Source organism: Cheilinus undulatus, linkage group 6 (assembly GCF_018320785.1).
Source record: "Cheilinus undulatus linkage group 6, ASM1832078v1, whole genome shotgun sequence".
Lineage (NCBI taxonomy): Eukaryota > Metazoa > Chordata > Actinopteri > Labriformes > Labridae > Cheilinus > Cheilinus undulatus.
In genome coordinates, this window is record NC_054870.1 from 3195216 (window position 1) to 3214716 (window position 19501).

At 38.7% G+C, this 19501-nt stretch overlaps 1 protein-coding gene across 2 annotated transcripts in view; it reads left to right on the forward strand.

Moving 5' to 3' along the window:
• Positions 1 to 18590, forward strand: part of ubr2 (ubiquitin protein ligase E3 component n-recognin 2) — a 69863-nt gene extending 51273 nt beyond the window's left edge. For both annotated transcript variants that reach the window (XM_041789660.1, XM_041789661.1), the window contains exons 33-46: positions 364 to 452; positions 622 to 682; positions 2087 to 2235; positions 2338 to 2393; positions 3617 to 3713; positions 3853 to 3920; positions 4432 to 4570; positions 5158 to 5248; positions 5334 to 5464; positions 5968 to 6076; positions 10765 to 10899; positions 12214 to 12384; positions 14928 to 15029; positions 16550 to 18590. In XM_041789660.1, coding sequence (XP_041645594.1) covers positions 364 to 452; positions 622 to 682; positions 2087 to 2235; positions 2338 to 2393; positions 3617 to 3713; positions 3853 to 3920; positions 4432 to 4570; positions 5158 to 5248; positions 5334 to 5464; positions 5968 to 6076; positions 10765 to 10899; positions 12214 to 12384; positions 14928 to 15029; positions 16550 to 16691 — 1540 coding nt within the window. In that variant the 3' untranslated portion in view covers positions 16692 to 18590. The remainder of the gene's footprint in view (positions 1 to 363; positions 453 to 621; positions 683 to 2086; positions 2236 to 2337; positions 2394 to 3616; positions 3714 to 3852; positions 3921 to 4431; positions 4571 to 5157; positions 5249 to 5333; positions 5465 to 5967; positions 6077 to 10764; positions 10900 to 12213; positions 12385 to 14927; positions 15030 to 16549) is intronic.
• The last annotated feature ends 911 nt before the right edge of the window (positions 18591 to 19501 follow it).

Here is a 19501-nt window from a genome sequence, read left to right on the forward strand (position 1 = left end):
CAGCAATACAGCACCATGTACAGGCTTGGCATATATACTACAGCATTTTCAGTGGTTCCGTGCTTTCCTGAAACTATCCCGTATTTACAGAAAACTTTTTCAAAACGAAAGGAAATATAACATTTTCGTCTCTGTGTTGTTAAAAGCCTTAGTCTCAGAAGTATGAACCAAGCTTTGGCCAAGTTGTACAAACATGATTGGATGAACTCACCTAACTAAACTATGGGTTTAATACACTTCACCAAAGGTTAACACACATTGTGGAATTAGTTATCCAAAATCTGACCACAGCTTTCCACATGAACACGCTCAACACAGGTAAAACACAACTGTAAAGCTTCCTCTTTGTATTTCTTCTCTCAGTGTGGATCATCCCAGTCTTGAATCGTGGCTTAAAACAACCAATCAGCAGATAGCAGCACTACACTCCTCGCACAGGAAGCAGTCTGACGGTCAGTCTTTTGTCCATCTTTAGGAGTGCAGAGGAATCTATTTTAATGAACATAAAGACTGAAATGTAATCAGTTAAATGTGTTTATTTGGTGATTCTTTTGTATGAAGTTTAGCTGTTGGTGTTAAAAAACTGAGTTAATAAATCATGAGAACATCCGTGTGTTTCAGAGCTAGCCGAGGATGCAGAGCCTGTTGCTCCTGAAGGATTCAGAGTCGATTTCACTCCACAGTAGGTCACAGCTTGTTTTATTGATTCTATAGATTGCTTCTGAGTTTGAGTTTTCTGTCATTTTATGTCTGAATTGAACACACGGTGTGTAAATTCTTCCACCAGGAAGCTCTTGATTTAAACAGTAACCAAAGATGATGTGTAGAGGTGTGATGCTCAGCTATGCCATCGCTCACTGCTTGTTTTAAACTGAGGACAGCTGCCCCTCTATAATCTGTACTTACTAAACGGGAAACAACAGATTTAGTTTAACGTTGACATGATGAGGGAGAAAAGCTCTCTGGCTTCTCTGGTTTACAATATAAGCATTTTAAAGCTATTATAGGGCTTTGTGATTGAAGCCACAGCCTTACTGGGGTCAGGGAGTGGGAGTGGAGTTTAATGGAACAAGCAGGACTTTGGCTACAGAGCCTGCAGCTGATGGCAGACAGTTAATGTCTCCATCACTAGTGAGCAGTTGTTTTTTACTGTGACAATGACAGTAAATGAGTCATTCGTCATTCATTCATGCAGTAGAAAATGTGAATGAAACCCAGCCGCAGTTCGGACTTCCTTGTGTAGAAGTCTCTTGAAGTAATGTCTGGTGTTTCACCCACGTGTTGTTTGATGGAAGCCATGACAAACCATTGGACTATTGCAGCTATAAAATTTAAGAGATTCTCTAGCTTTGAAAACTATTGGAAATATTTGAGGTGTAAGTACTCAGCAAACTGCATATTGTAAATATATCACATGGTTGCAGTCATTTTCAGTTAATGTAGATACTTCAGTGCAAAAATTTAACATATTGCTCCTTTAAAGCTGGAATTTACAGCAAACTTAAAGTTATCCCCTCTGTACCAGCTGGAGTTTAGCTCTGTTGAAGTTACACTGGAGTTTAGCTTGTACCCCTAGGATGGAGCTGGCCAAGTTTGAAAAGTCAGATTTAATGATAACAAAAGTTGAACAAGAAGGCAGCACCTGTCGTGTGCAAGATAATCTACAAAAAGGCATAGAGACAAGAGAGTCCAGGTTTACTTTGTCAATAAGCCAATCAAAAGGCTTCATTTTAGAAAAAGGAGCCCTGTTTGATTAAACAGACCAATTAATTCTGCATTTGTCTGACAGAAACACAGTGTTGTCCCTGCCCTGGGTGTGCTGATTGCTGGTAGTTTGTACACGTTTTTGAAAATATCTCTCCCTCCATAACATAATAGTTCATTTTATTATGAGATGACACTCTACTTTGTGTCAAAAACTTGTGGTGTGCATTCTAAAGCTACAACCTTTCTGTGTTTAACTTAGTGCTACAAGTCGGTCGGTCGGTTTATTTCATTCTGAACAGTTCTGTCATAGTCAAGTCAAACCTTCATCTGTGGTGATAAGCCTGGATAATATCAGCATTGATGTCCCTGTCTCCCTCAGGAACCCATTCTCCAACAGCATCAGTGAGATGATCACCACGTTCAGCATGTCCACCTACAAGGTGGGGCTGAAGGTGAACCCAAATGAGCAGGACCAGAGAGTCCCAATGTTGGTCTGGTCCACCTGTGCCTACACCATCCAGAGTATAGGTATGTTCACGCTCATACACCTCAGAGGTCTGCACATGTGTATAAACACTTTGGAATGCACATATGCAGGTTGACACACTTGACCGTTTAATTTTTTTACAGAGCGCCTCCTGATGGACGAGGAGAAGCCGTTGTTTGGAAGTTTACCCTGCCGACAGGTAACACTATCAATCTGAGCTTGTGGAGTAAGAGAGAAAGACTATCAGATTGGAGGGGAGAGATCGAGTAGCTCAGAGGCTAATGGAGCAGGATAAGGTCACTGATACCTCCTGGAGCTATATTCAGACTCTGCTCGTGCTGGTATTTAAGGAACTGAAGTCATCTTTTTAACATTTAGCATCTGACTTTATAAACCCTGTGTTGGTCCAGGCTGGATGCAAGAAGAAAGTTAAATTCCTGAATGCCAGTGCTAAATAAACACAGTTCTGTCATGAAAAGCTCCTGTTACACATTCACATGTAGGAAGCTTTTAAGGGCACATACTTTACCCTTTTAAGACAAGTTTATACTGGTCTCAGAGGTCCCTAAAACATGCCTGTGAGGTTTGTTGCTGAAAAAACACTCCAGCATGGATTTTTGCACATCTAAAAACCCCTCTGTTCAGTCGAACGAGCGGTTTCTGTGTCTGTAGCTTTAAATGTTTGAGCTGTCTGACTCCGCCCCTCTCAGGAAATGGATGTGGCTTAATGAATGTGGCTTTGTGATCAGGAGAAGAGGGTGGAGGGCCAACCAAACCTGAGGGCTGGGCTAACTCCCCACATGACATCATGAGGGGAAAATCTGAGAATAGCTTGTTTCAGGACACATTTTCTGAAAGTTGGAGAAAGAGAGGAGTGGAGGGAATGGATATTTCTGATTCTTAGGGGGATTGTTAACAGGCCAGGGGCACATATTTTTGTGAGAGAAGCCTGAAAAAGTGTATTTTGCATAATATATGACCTTAGAAGGATTAAAACATGTGTTAGTCTCTCTACAACAGAAGCGCTCTATGTTGTAGTGGTCTTTTGCTTGTAAAAGAAGAAAATAACGTCATTAGGTCATAATTTGACCCGAGGTTTGATGATGAGCTGTGACGGTGCAGTCTGGCCAGAACCTGTCTGAATTTGTGTAGTCTGAGCCAGCCTTGATTTAGCTCCAGGTCAATCTAAGAGGTCCTGTCAAAAACAGTGGAGTTACAGGGATTTGGCACAAAGTCTTTTTGACACTTTTTCTGGTTTAAACATGGTAAAATCAATTGTAAGGGAATTTATAGCACTTATGACAAACATTCAAATAATGAAAATGGAGATACAATGTTATGGCCAATTTACATAATAAATCATCAGAAATATTATGAAGCACTTTAAACTCAGCTGTGTCCCTGGTGTGTTTTGTGTTGCAGGATGACTGTCTGAGCTCTCTAGCCAGGTTCAGTTCAGCCTGTTGGACTGCTGCTCCACTGACAACAGTTCACTCACACTTCATAAGACTGTTCTCAGGTATGCACACATACACATGTTAAACATATATTCAGACTTACTGTACATATACTCTTCCTTTGTGTGCTCCTGAGAAACAAAAAGATTATGACTGATAACTTCACACATGTGTAACAGACGTGTCTGCTGTTTCTTTCAGCCCTGGTCCCTGACTCTCAGGTTGAAAACACTCCGTGTATCTTCGACATTGACATGTTTCACCTGCTGGTGAGTTTCAGTTTATAAATAATTTCAGTCAGAGTTTATTTTCTTTGAATACTGTTCAGAGGGCGTTGTAAGGTGTATGAAGGCCTCATGGAAATGGTGTATTTTCTGGAAAAATTCCAGGGGTGCCAATACTTTTATGATCGTATATATATATCAGACCAGCTATGTCCACGTGTATTTGTCTCATTCTTTGTATATCAACTTTGTAAATCCCTTTACCTAAAAAATGATTACATTTAATTCTAGTTAAAATTACTAAGATCAAATTTGAATTTAGTTTCCATTCTGTGAAAATCTGTTTAATCACCTGCAAAATTCCTGTGAATCGTCTGTATGAATTCAGCTGATATGGAAAACGTTTTCTGTCACTAACTGTGATTTCACGGACCCGAGTATCCCACTTCCTGTTTGTATCATATCTGTGATATGGTGTTTACATGCACATGTAAGTGTAATTCTTAATACAGTGAAACCATAACAAATGTAGTGAAGTGTATTTCTTTCTCTGCAGGTGTACAGTGTGTTGTCATACAGCTCAGTTAGCAGTCTAGACCAGTCAGGACGGAGTGGGGTGGACTCGGCTCACCTCCACCTTCTTCACCTGATAACAGTGGCTCACCTGGTTCAGATCCTGCTAACCTCCACCACGGGTGAGTCACACATGTAGAGCAGTCACAACAATACTGTAAGCATTTACAGAAACTCACATGTTCATACTAACTACAGTTGCTACTTGAGGTTGGTGTGTTTTCTCCTCATTATTATCATTTGCACAATTGCTGTGCTAAAGTATCGTGCCAGATCAACAACAAACTACCATTCAAAGAGACATAAAATGTATCTATTGTACTGTCCTGATCATAATATTAAAAACATACTCAATAAAAATCTGGTAGAAGATTTAATACAAACATATGTCAGCAAATTCCCATGGATAGCTTTAAATTAACTGATAAAAGAAAGTTTTGTTTTTTTTTTTTTTTACTCCAGAAGCACACAACTCCATGTAGCTGAAACAGCATTTCACAATAAAAGCATTCAAAGTATTTTGGTTTCTTGAATAAACTCTAAAGAACTGCAGTGGTCCCATTATAACACTAGCAGAAAATGAATTAAAGGAAGTCTTCTGTGATTATTTTTCAAATTAATGTCCATGTTGAAATTTAACGCTAATAATCAACGATAATTAAAGAGGTTTGTCTCACCTGTCGTCTCTATCACACCTCTCTGTCTGCAGAAGAGGTGAGTATGGATCAGGACGGTGGGGGATCAGAGGAGGAGGAGCTCGTATGTAAGCTCTACAGCATGCTCAGAAAACACCTGGGCAGGTGAGTACACACACAGAAACAGCTCTTCTTAAAGAACCCATCCTGTATGTTTGAGTCATATCACTGATGTGTCTGTGTTTGACAGTGTGTTACCTGAAGTCACCTCTGGGTGGCAGCTGCTTCGCTGTGTTAAAGTGGGTGTTCTGCCATTCCTCCGAGCTGCTGCTCTCTTCTTCCACTACCTGAACTCTACAGCACCACCTACTGACCTGCTGGGTAACTACACACAGAACACAATGATGCATCTCTGCTATTGTGGCACTGAGTGCACACATTTTTGCACACTTGATCACTCAGCACACACCGCGCTAACACAGATTAAATACTGGCAGCAGAATAACAGCATAGAAACAATGCTGAGCACAAAGGAACTCACTGAACTCACAGCAGCATGCTTTAATAAAACACAGAAACAAGAATTGAAGTTTATTTTCTAAGTGCAGAATTTTGAAGAACAGATTTTAAAGAATTAAAGGAGAGGAGGATTAAGAGTTGAACTTGGGTTTTAAATAAAGTGATTTTTTTGCTAATTTGTTTTATTTAATCCCCTTAAGATCAGATGTGAGTGTGGTCTGACTGGCCGTCATTTGCTCATTCACTGGAGCTAAGCAGCAGCAGCTCTAATCTGTGGAGATCTGGAACAGTTTCAAAAGAAAATCAAAGTGATTAAGTGATTATACGCCTTGTGTGTGTACCGGTGCGTGTTTTTGTTCTTGCAGTTGCAGGTCATGGCCAGTGGGAGGCACTGTGCAGCTACCTCAGTCTGCCCTCTAACCTGCTGCAGATCTACCAGAGCCATCACACACTGCTGGAACCGCTCATACACAGGTAATAAATAGTTTACACACTCATTGTTCCTTCAGTATAAAGTAGGGCTGAACAGTTAGGAGGAAATATCTCATTGGGATTATTCAGGCTCTTATTGCAAAGTCCATATGAAATTAAATCAGATAAGTAGGATGTTTTTCATAAACAATTTTTTAAATGGCTTTTTAATATTTGCATGATATTAGGAGCGTAACATCTCTACTGCAGAAAAACTGTATGAAACTGATTCTTTGACACAGATTTCAGGTTAAAGAAATAATACACCTTACCAGTTTGGAAATTGCAGTAGGACATATTATGATGTGATATAAATTTTGTTTGTTATTCCGTAGTTTAGAGGTCAGAATCTCCTCAAAACTGTCCTTAGCTGTCCAGATTCAAAGATGTCTGGTCATCCTGTCAGACATAGCAGCATAACAAGATTCTTAAGTTCTTCCTCTAATAATTCAGAATGGTGTAGACCCGCAACAAAATTTTATTTTTACCGGATTGGCTGCCAAGCTCCACTGCCTCATTGTCTTCCATTAGTCTTAATTCAATTTAAAAAACTGCACACCAAGTAGTGCAATTAAAAAGCATATCGCTGTTTTATTTAGATGTATAGTTGTACTTAATAGGTTAAAAAGTGGCATGCAAGAGTTTTGTGCATTTGGCACACATTGACATCTGTGTGTCTGCTCGTCATCCTCACTGCTTTTTTATTGACAACAAATTCTTCACATCATGCGTCTATTATACCTGTTTCCATGTTGGACTCAACACATTTAAAATTACATTCCATTGTCTCTAAGATTGATGCATTCAGAGGTTTATATCAGTGATCACATGATTGTTTTTCCTTGAACCATGATTTCAGTGTACTTTTAAAAACATTGAGGTTTGTACAGTCTCTTAAATGGGTAGGAATTGAGTTCCACTTTTCTGCTGCTCTGACTGAAAATACAGATTGTCCAAACGCAGTTTTCCTAAGTTTAGTCTCCTCTCACTGATGAAGATTGTGCCTGCAGAGTAACACACATTGTTTAAGTGGTGGTTGGGTCTGATCATGAATCCACTTATACATCAGACACATGTCTAGCAAAGAAAACTGTCAGAGGTCATCAAGTTATATTTCTTAATGATGTTACAGTAGTGGTAGTCCCTTGGTTTTTTTTATCCAGAGTTTGCTGTGATTGAGTTTAGTAGCAGCCAAAGGTAACTGATGCCTGACATGTCTGAGGTTCATAAGGCTGGTTCTTACATTTCTGCCGACATTTTTACATGTTTCTTAAAATTTAGATTGGAGTCAGTTGTTATGCCCAGAAACTTGAAATATTTAACAATCTGTATTACCTCTCGGTTTACAGTCTCCTGATAGGAGAAGTGTGTAGCATTGTGCGTTTTGTTTGTGCTCAGTCCTACAGAGAAGCATCAGTCTGTCAGATCATGGTCCAAACCACAGCTCCTACATCTCCTCTGGTTCAGATGAGTTTAGCTCGAGTGGCTGAATGTTCTTTGGTAAAGAGGACTCCATCACTCTGCCACAGAGTTTTCTGTCTGTAGTCTCACTTGCATATTAATGAATCACCTGTAGGAATGTAAAACAATATGTAAAAAATATATAAAGCTGCAGTCTTCTGGACTTAGCTCCTCCTCTTTAGCCTAAACAGGTACCAATGTTAGTCTACTTTCACAGCACATTGTCAATGAAAGGCTATACTACTGACAATAAAACATGCTGAGGCTGCTCAGTTATGGCACAAATCATAATCATGATTATTGATTAAAACGGAGATCATGATTATTAAGTTCAGTTTCACAACATACGTGTGTGAATGTGAAATTATTAAATAACTTTCCTTCATCTTCTTTTGCTCTCTCAGTCAGAGCTTTAAAGTTGAGATCTGTTAGATGGTCTGGTAGACCCTGGTTTTTAAGTCTGAGTTTGTAGATGAAGTAGTTTTGGTTTGTAGGGTGAGTCACATGGACCTTAGATTTTTAAAGCACATCTTCCATGACGAACAAAAGCCAGCGGTGCACCTGCTCTGTAAGCTGGAGTAAAATTAGACTCGCTGTCAGAGGGTTTTATAAACCACTCCCACTCCACTCTCTGGAGTTTGGGTTGGCGCTGTTGGCACATCCTAAATGTTGTGGCTGTATGTGCTCAGAGTGGAGGAGGTTTGAGTCTAAACCAGGGTTTTTCCTGGCTCAAATTGAGGCAGAGGTTTTTCCATTCTGATCATGCATACTCCAGCCCTTCTAGGGGGCCGGGGGCATGCTAATCTGGGAGAAAAAATTGCAAGTTTTAAAGGTAATAACATCAATCTAGTGCACTTTGAAAGTGGAATTAAGAGGCTATGTGTTTGTAAATATTTTTATCTTTCTACTGTTTATGCTTTAATTTTGACCGGTTTCCTGGTCTGAACTCCTGATAAAGGTTTTGGATGATACCAGTTTTGTGCCTAAAAAAATCTGTTAATAGAATCATAAAGCTTTTCTTAATCTTTCTTTATTGGGTTAAATTTTATGTTCATAATAAAACACTGACTGACTGTCAACTTAGAAAGGTCATGTGACCTGCATGGCCATCTCTGATTTTAACTGAAATTAATTTCCACCAGAAAATGATCTGTCACACCCTTTATTTCATTTTAGCTTTATTCCCTCATTTATGCTGGGATTGTTTTTAAGTTTGTTGTTATATTTTTTATTAATCATCTACTGTATGAAATTATCTATTTGAATATTATGTGATTTAATTTCTGGGTTAAATTCCCATTCTACAATGATCAACACTGTTTATTCCTCTTTTCTTATATATTTTATATGTATTTTGATAAATAAAATCAGTGGAACTGAGTGGTTTACTGCAGATTCTGCCTGAGAAAATATGAAATATCTAACAAATGCATAAAATCAGTGACTGTTTAGTTCAGGTGTTGTTCACATTGTTTACCTGATGCCTCTCTCCTCTGCCTTGTTAAACAGGATTTGTGGGTGCAATGAGATTTGATCATGTTTTAAATCTGCTAATTATCAATACTGATCCATATTTCCTGTTCAGTGGTACGTCTGATTGACGCTCAGTCTTAGTAATGACACACTGTGGTTTAGTCTTTTAAATAAAATGATATTACCAATACATGAATGTACACTGATTAGCCCCCACACAACAGGCAGAAACAGTGGAGGCGTGTGCTTGTAGAGGGACAGCCCGCTTTCATACGCCTATCCTGCAGCATTATGTGGAGGGAGAAATACAGAGATGAGAAAGCTCCATGTTTATCCTTAAAACCTCAGTCTCCTCTAGCCTGTGTGTGTCTTTAGCTCACACACACACAGAGTGCAGTATTCATCTGTGCTGTGTTCATCCGGTGCATGCTGCTGTGAGGAAGAAAATCTCGGAAATTTAGGAAACTCGCGGTACTTTTCTTTCTCTTTGGCTGTGTTGCAGCCACTCCCAGTGCACTGTAGCTGATATAGCGCTGACCATTTGGCACGGATCCATGCCCTTTTATAAACACTTGGTAACATCTGAACCGTAAGTCGTAGGCACTTAATTGTTGTTTTTCTGAAAGCTCTCTGTTGTGCCTTTCTGATTATGTTCTCCATGCATTCGTAACTCTTACAGAACATTTTCTATTAAGCCTGGAACTTTACTCACTTTCCAGAGTTTCTGAGGATGGTGTTGTCATAAATAACAAGAAATGGCAAGTTTATAAAAACGCTGATAACTTTTGAACCATAAGTCATAGACACTTTCTCTGTTTTTTACTGACTTTTTGTCATTCATTTGCTACCATCGGTGTCTCCATAGCCCTAAAGGACGCCGTTCTAGTGAGCCCAGAACTTTGGTGACTTTTCGGGGTCTTTAAAGATTGAATCCACGTCATTAGATCTGATAATAAGCATCTTTTAGCATCAGTTAAACTGCACATTTTAGTGTGGCATTTTATTGTGGCCAGCCTAAGGCACACTTGTGCAATAATCATGCTGTCTAATCAGCATCTTGATGTGCCACACCTGTGGGGTGGATGGATTATCTTGGTAAAGGAGAAGTGCTCACTAACACAGATTTAAACAAATTTGTGAACAATATTTGAGAGAAATAGGCCTTTTGTGTAGATGCAAAAAGTCCTAGATCTTTGAGTTCAGCTCATGAAAAATAGAGCAAAAACAAAAGTGTTGCATTTATATTTTTGTTCAGTGTAGATATTTTGAAAACCATTCATCACAGAATGTTTATCATTTCACCGTTGTGTCCCTAAGAGATGGAAGAACAAGTCTGTGCAAATAAAAGGCTCAGTCACTGTTTTCTGTGTGTTATGAACAAATCTCTGAGTTTCAAATTCTGATTTGTTTTGTCTTTAGTGTCCTGCAGCTCTTTTAAAAATCTAGTGACATTACTCCGGTTGATAAATTCTTAAAGCCCAGGTTGTCCTGAAAAAAAGGATGTATAGAGCTTGACTGCATCACAGGGTTGATGTTTTACAGGCTTTTTAAGACAAAAAGTCCAGACAAGACATGATGGTGAAAAAAATTGCTGTGAGCTCTAAGGGTTAAAAATGACACCCACCTGCTTTAATTCTTGTCAGAAAATACCGTTTTCATGAGGTTAGAGCTTTTAGAGCTGGAGGATTTTATATGCAGAATTTCTGCAAACATCTCTTTGGTTCCCAGCTCACTTTGTGTGTCTGTGTGTGCTACAGGTGGTGTTGTCATCCAGGGGTGAGACAGACGCTGCAGGCCGGAGGTCTCATCATCAGATTCCCCAGAGTGTCGAACCGCCTGATTGAATTGCCGGAGGATTACAGCGTCCTGATCAACCAGGCGTCCAGCTTCACGTCAGTACTACACAAACTAACACCCCATAGAAAGATGCGTTGTTTTTAACCTCTTCAGTCATTTTAAAACTAACAGCTTTGAGTTTTGAGAGCTCATCAGACACAGATGCTCTCCCATGATCAGGTAAATGTCTTATACTCAGAAAATCAGGGTTTGATCAAATCAGAATTAAGGTGGACATTTTTTCTGTGTGTGAGGTCTGCAGATTTCCTCCAGTATAAAAATGTAAACTTAACCTTGATGATTTATAATATCCTTGCTGAGCCATAAAAATAGAAAAAGGAAACAGTAAAAATAGTTTGATAAAAAGTCAGGAACATAGGAGAAATTTGTGTTTTCTCTATATTTTCAATTTTGCATCTCACAGTTATGACTAAAAGTTATGGTTTTGACTTTTTATGTCATATTTTAACCTTTACATCTCATAAATTTCACTTTTTATCTCGACTTTTTACCTTTTAGATTCATAATTTGAATTTTTAAACCCTTTTTTGACCTTTTAGAGTCATGGTTTCAACTCCAAACTTCGACTCTTGTCTCATTTTTGCTTTTTAAACTCATGATTTTAAATTTTATTTCATATTTTGACTTTTAAAACTCATAAGTTTGTAATTTAATCTCATCTTTTGACATTTTAAACTCATGATTTCGATGTTAATCTCATATTTTGACCATTAAATATTATGATTTTTAATTTTATCTCAGTTAACTGATCATTTGAACTCCTAACTCTTTTTATCTCATATTTTGCCCTTTAAAAACATTATTTTTACTTTAAATGTCATGTTTCTACTTTTAAAACTTACACATTTGACTTTTATCTTAGATTTTGAGTTTTTAACTTATCATTTTGACATTTTAATCTCAAAATCATTTAGGTTGACAGTCAGTGGTTAAATATTGACCCTGTTAGGCCCTCAGGTAAGACCCAAATTCAGAATCCGGCCCCTGCTGTGATTGAGTTTGACACCAGCTTTAGAGTATTGGGAAGAACGGGATGCTCCCTGTCTGCACTGCAGCCTTTCAGTATTTAAATTCTCTACCCTGTGAATTCCGGTTTTCCCTTTAATAGTAGAGCTTCTCCCACTTTTATTTTGAATGTGGAGGAACAGCAATGCTCTCAGACTCCATCTATGTCAAAGCAGGAGCTACTTGAGTCTGAGGGCTTGGTATTAAAGGAAAGCACTCGACAATATGGGCACTTATTAAAGTTCTTATACTCACAGGCCACGCTCTTGAATAAAGGCAGTAAAACCCAGATGTGTAACGATTGTATTGACTTGTGTTTAACCTATAATATGTTTCACGTGCAGGTGTCCACGGTCAGGGGGAGACAAATCTCGAGCTCCCACCTTGTGTCTGGTCTGTGGCTCCATGCTGTGTTCTCAGAGTTACTGCTGTCAGACAGAGGTAGATGGGGAGGACGTAGGAGCCTGCACCGCTCACACCTTCACCTGTGGAGCCGGCGTGGGCCTCTTCCTCAGGTAAAATGCCCTGCACTCTGATATTCTCCTGCCAACACTGCAGCTGACTGTAGATGTGAAGCTCCAACACTGTGATTGAAATATGTCAGCATCTGTTGGCATGATTCTTATAACTGGGGTCAGCTGTCAGGGATAATTAGAAGCATTTTTCTCAAATTTTTGACATTTTACAAACCTAAAGAAAGCAAAGAACCAGCTTAACACCAAGTTTAACCAATATCTGCATGTCCAGAATCTGCTGTGTTGCAGTCTTAAACCTGCTTCATGCACTCCTCTTGCACACCTGATTATCAGGAAGCTTGACTGCCCAAAAAAGGGCTTAAGATACTTGGTTTCTGTCTCAAACCACTCTTTCACATTACTTTTATTTAAGGCCTTTGCACACCGAGCCTGCTATTTTCCCATGCTTTTTTTTGTCCATAACCTGAATAAAAAACATCATGCACTCGGACATTACACACCAAGTCCACTGTGTTTTATTTGTATTTACTGCAGAAATTTGTAGAATGTGGCAATTTATTTTGTACTGCAACAAAAATAAGCAACGAGGATGAGCCTCTAAAATCACTCTAGATCCATTCATCGTGACAGATCTTCATACAGCACATGCTCGAGTGTCACAGCTGTGCCGAGATGGAGAGATGGAGAGCAGCTCTTAGTTCAGCCTCTGTTAGGTTGCTGAAACAACAAACTTCAGCCTTAATCTGTTAAATTTGATATCCACATAACACACGGGCAAACCAGGGTGTTTAAAGTGAGGTTTCTGTGTGAGATGGGCTAAAAGTCTGACGGGGTTGAGTGAGCAAGCAAGACGGAAGCAGCACACGCCAGTCTTGTAGTTCTTGAGTCCTGGGCTATGACTCGAGTCCTGATTTGGAGGACTCATGACTCGACTTGGACTCAAGCGCTGATGACTCGGACTTGGATTCAGACTTGAGCTTTAACAATGAAGAGGAGGACTCGGACCTTTCTTGCGGAAGACTAGTTTAATCTGTAATATTTATCTTTTTTGTGAGAAAACCCCGCATAATTGGTCAGTGTTCATGCATCCTGGTGTGCATTCAGTTGCATGCGCGTTCATGTGAGTCTGACCTGTCTGTGAAATCAACCAGAGGAGAGAGGAGGAGGAGCAGGCAAGCCTGGGTGACAGAGAGAGGAGCTGATAGGTTAATAGGAAGCTTAAACCTGTGGCTCTTCTCTGTATTCCTGCAGTAATCTTTACAAGAAATTAAACTAAAATGCAGCCAGCCTACCTTTGAGCCGCTGAAAATCTCCATCAGCTGCTCAGCCTTGCTATATTAGCTGCTGTTGCTGCTGTACAGTAATCCTCCTCAATCTTAGAGTGATAAAAACTCTGAAACCTTGTAGTGAGTCCCCTTAGTTAAAAATATCAATCCAACACTGAAATCTGCGTTAACATCGGCAAGATAACGCTGATTAGTGACGTGCGGTAAAATTATGATGTGTTTAATGACAACTCAGACTCTAGAGTTTCAAAGAGGGACACAGTTAAGACCTTTTATGATGTGTTCAAATATCCCACGGAGAAAATCAAAATTTTAGTTTTTAGTGAGAAATCTGCATAAATCCAGTCATTTTAAAGGAGGAATATTTAGTATATGATAGATGTAAGGTATGAGTTCAGTTAAAAACATGTCTCATTTTTTCACCCTAAATATACAAATAATCCTGTGAATATTAATAATATTATTGATGAAGAGTGTGATCATTAAGGAGTATTAATAAGAGTATAAATATCAATAAAAATCAATGGTCCTCATCCTGGACTGGAATGTTTTTTAGATTTCATCGACTAAAACTGGACTAAATCTATGAAGGTCAATCAGGACTAACTTGTGACTAAAAGTATTTTTGTCTAAAGACTAAAACTAAAAATAGTTGCCAAAATTAACCCTGTCTCCCAAGTCTACTCCACCACTGGGTCGTAGATGTTTGGTTTTGTTTGTCCACAACTGCTGTAAACAGCTTCTCTAGCCCTTTAAAATAAAAAGTTGAAGAGATTCATGCACTAATAAAACGCATCAGCCTAGCCCACCTGAAAAGCTGGAATGGCTTAAAAATAACTAAAAATCTAGGTTTTAGGTGATGGGGACTTGTCTAGGACTCAAACACAGGTAAAGGGGACTCAACTTGGACTTGACTCTGATTTTTCTTTGGTGACTCGGACTTGACTCGGACTTGAACGATCAATCGTTCAAGTCCACATCAGTTTAAGTCCATTCAAAGGACTTAAACTGATGTGAAAATCTGCATAAAATTAAACTTGTTCCAAATATATATATATATATAATGACAGTGAAATCTTCTCGTTAGTGCAAACATAATTAGAACGACATGAATGGAAAGAATTCGGACAATAAAAACAGGCTCAGTGTGCAAAGGCCTTCACGCTCCACCGCCGCTGGTAGTTTGAATTCACTGGAGACTGAACAAAAGATGGTGGGGATTTCTAACTGTGCAGTGTTGAACAGTTATTTGTGCTAATGTTAGCGTGCTGATGGACTCTGTGTTTGTGTTTGCAGGGTCAGAGAGAGCCAGGTGTTGTTTGTAGCAGGTAAAACAAAGGGCTGTTTCTATCCTCCTCCATACCTGGATGACTATGGAGAGACGGACCAGGGCTTGAAGTAGGTGTACACCGACACACAAAGATGCACCCTTCTTTATCTTTCTATGCATGAATGCATGTGTTGAAATGTTTGTGCTGCAGTTTGAAATCCTCTCTGTGGGTGTATTATTGAGTGATTGATAACTCAGGGTTACTGAACTCTAAATCAAACAAAGAGCTTCATGCACTGATATCTTCCTTAGATTTTTCTAAAATTTGATCTCAAGAAGGGAAACCTTTGTGGGATTCATGACACGTTCTTAAACTGATGAACTCATTAGCTTAAAGCACAGGCACGTTTCTTCTGATTAGCATAGAGGAAGCCCCTTTTATGCCCATATAAGGGCATGAGACTGACAGTGTGCACACACACAAGGCATAGGAGTGAGAGGAGAAGAAGCAAGATTTAAGTGTTGTTCAAATTAAAATAAACTGTAAAAGCAATGACAGTATTTTAAAATACATAACTAGTTCTAAAGTGGATGAAGTGCTGCTTCAAATGACACCAAACAAGGAAGAGTAATATAAAGTTTTAGTGATAGTGAAAGTGATATCTGTGGTTCAAACAGTGCTCTCATTGAAATGAATTTTCTCAGGTTTTAAAACACAATGCTTGAAAGTGATGGAAAATTACATTAAAATTATATTATTATAATTAATATAAAATATATTAAAATGCCTGTTTGTGAACAGAAAATGGGTGTTAACACACATTAAATTTATATTCAAAATGTAACATTTTACTGTTGAGATCAAACACTGCATGTTTAAAATGTTGCTTAACTATATTTAAGTCATATTATTTAATCATATAAAAGGGTTATATTGCTAACACATTTAACACATTACATTTTATCCTTGTATGTCAGATTTTAGATGTTGATAGGAGTGTTCTTAGATTTTATTCTTAGCTTAGAACAAATCACAGGCAAGAAATCTTTGGTGAATGTCAGAATCTTCTTTAAAAAGCCTTCAGTGTTTTTCTTCTGGTGAATGAGATCCAAAGACTTTTTAAGACCCAAACAAAGAAAAATGGAACGCCCGTTGGGACTTCATAGTGGATTTTATGTGGGACTGTTTGGCTGTCCCACATTTAAAAGCCCTTTAGTAATCTTAAGTCATCTCATGATTATATATTTTTTTTGTCCTTGCAAACCGTTGTTTCCATTCTTCATCTGGAACCCACATTTACATAACTTTGAATTTCTTCTTCTCTTTTCAATTTTCTGTAAGTGAATATGCAGATAATACGCTGCAGTCCCGTTATTGTTCACCTGAACAGCAAATCCACAAAAACAGTAATTATAAAAAATATTCAGACACTTCTCAAAGGAAAAAATAAAATTTAAGACCTCTTACAAGAAAAATCATTTTTTAAGAGATATTATGACCCTGAATTAAAAACAAATCAAATTTTAGATTTTTTCTAACTTCCACATGAACCCTGGTGACCCCACAGGTGTGCTAACCCCACAGGTGTGCTAACCCCCTCCTGTAGAGTGTGTGCACTAATGTTTGTGTTTGTGTTTTTGCCTGCAGGCGGGGGAACCCTCTCCACCTGTGTTTGGAGCGCTACAGGAAGATTGAACGTTTGTGGCGTCAGCATGGTATCGCCGAGGTCATTGGTCATGCTCAGGAGGCCAATCAGACGCTGGTTGCTATCGACTGGCAGCATCTGTGATGTTGAGCTCCGCCCATGTTCAGAACCTGGGTTGGTAATTGGCTGTCCTTGTCGCCCTGCCTCTTTTTAAAAACAACTCCTCCTTGACTAATCAGCTTCCCAGCGCTGAGCTCAGATCAGCCTTCAGGGATTTTTTTGGGACTTCTGGCTTTTTGGTTTCTGTTTAATGGAGGACTTTTACCTTTGACCTCTTACACAAGTGAGAGAGGGGATACATAACTGACTCCATATTTAGTGCTTTCACTCACACAGCCTGGAAGTTTCTGAAGTTTCTATACCAATTTTAAATTGAATTTTCAGCAGATGTTGAGTTTTGTAGTTTTGAATTTTTTATGTTTTGAAACAGTCAAAATTCTGCAGAAGAATTTGGTTTACAGGCCACTTCAAAGCTTCGTCTTTTATTTATCATGGGTATCAGACTGTCTGCTCTCTACATGATGGATTGAGGAGGTCTGTTTGAGATCCTCTGATCATAGTACTCATATCAGCTGCTGAGGTTCATTGTGCTGCAGGACTAAAGGACAGAACAGGAACCTGGATCATGAGAATGCTGATACATTAAAGACTTAGTGCAAATATGAATGATCCTGCAGTGACGGGGAAAAGAGAAGGGTCCAGTCCAAATTCAGAGAGTAACTAAACCCCAGAGATTCAGCCGATGTTCATCTGCCTGGACAGGTGGAAGGATAATACATGTCCTCTCAGCCACAACATCATAGTCTATGCTGCTAACATCAAAGGTAGACTCATTATGAGCTTCCTGACAGTGAAACCATGTTTCTATGCTCCTGCAGAAGACTCAAGTGTATAGTGTCAGACTTGTTTTTAGAAAAACATGGTTCATTCAGGATCTCTAAGAAAAGGCTACACTACCCACAATTCTCTCTGGTTGGTGGAGGCTGCCAGTTTCAGCTATCAGCTGCTTCTGCTGAGGGTAACCTTCATGGATGAAATGGGCTGGTGCCACATAGGTCACTGAATCAGCCAATAGAAACATTCAGTTGCAGTTGCCTTTCTCCAGCCTGTAGAGGGCAGTCACCATGCATAATGCTAACACTAAATGTTGAATTTCAAAGCTGCATTTCCAAATGTTGATATTTGGACCAGCATTGATCAACAGCACGACAAAAACCCATAAACAGAAGTTTTCAGCTGAACTAAAGGGTCTAAAGGGTTTAGCTGCTCTTTAATGAATTATCCAGAACATTTTCACTCCACGCAAACGAGTAAAGATAGGAAGTTTTTACAGCTGCTTTTGTTCAGATCACTGATGATCCAGATCCAGGAGTTCACTGCTCATTCTGCAGCAACATCCGGACCGTCAGTGAGTGAGGAATATTACTTTTAGTCATATGAATCATTCTTTGTGTCTTATCCATCAGTTTGGCAGAATATCAATCCACATATCAGAAGTGTGTTTAGAAATGAAAGGCAGATCAGATGACTGCTCTTGTTTTCTCTTTTTTAAGTTTAGTTTGTTGTTTTAAGTTTCTATTTAAAGAGATGTATGCTTCGGTGTGACATTATTTTCTGTTCACAGGGGCTGACTGCGGGTTTTTTAATTTCTTTTTTTAGTTTATGACGTGAGATTCAGACATCCTGAACAGACAGAAACACAGATATCTGCTTCATTTATTTATTTATTTATTAGTTTGGAACAAATATCTGATTTGATCTGATATCTGAATGCCCGTTTTATTTCTTGTTTCAGATTTTTTGCTCATTTATGTTCAGTTTTAAACAAAAAGATTTTCTGATCTACAAATGTGTTCAAAGCATGTCGCCTTCTCACGCTTCATCGTCTATCACAGCTAACTTGTTAATATGTGAATTTTTGTAAAATTGACTTATGTACATTACTGTATAAGAATAACAAAACAAATAAAAATGTTAAAAGATCTCTCCGAGTCCCTCCTGTTTGATTCTGAAAGGTGGGGTAAAAGAATGGACGACATGACAGCTCTTCTTCAGTGAAACCAAAACCTTTGGAGCTGCAGTACACCTGCAAATGTTTCATTTAGGGTTTTTTTTATCATTTTTATTAAATAAAGTCAGGTCAGGTGAAATTATTCCAGTAGTATCATTTAGTATAGACATTAGTAAAGCAGTTTTTATTCAAGCACTATTAATAAATAAATGTAACAAAGTTGTGTTAATTAGATTAAACATAAAAGTGTGTGTTGAGTGAATGCAGCAAAACTCTACAACTAAAATCAGCAGAACTGTGTTAAGTAAATTCAACATAATATTTTGTAAGTGCAACTTAGCTGTTCAATTTGATTTTTATAAAATGCACTTTAGCTGAGTTTACTTAGCCATATGAAACTATATTAAACTTTCTAGTCCTCTTCTCCATGGCTGTAGCAACGGGGGGAAAAGGGGCACTGATTACTGGGGCCCTTGAGAAACCTGGAATGAAAATGTATTTTTATTTTGTTCAATAATTCTTCTTGGTAACTTGTGTCATTAATGAATCAAAAAGTGGCTAGATGAATCGGCCAACAGGCTGAAATTTGCATCAAATAGAGTGAAATAATACTGGGGGCAGCCCGCAAGATGAAGATGATGGAGGAGGAGAAAGCAGGGACAGAGAGCAAGATGAGGATGGAGGAGGATAAAGCAGAGACAAGAGAGCAAGATGTTGAGGGTGTTGGAAGAAAGGAAAGCAGGGAAAATGATGATTTTCCTGTGAGCTGAGAAGTAGGAGAAGGCAGAAGACCGAGGTGAAGAAAGTGAGAGCAGTGCAGTGCAGGTTTTTTGCAGACTGGCTTCTAAAGATGCAGACATACCAAAAATGTCACCCACAGATA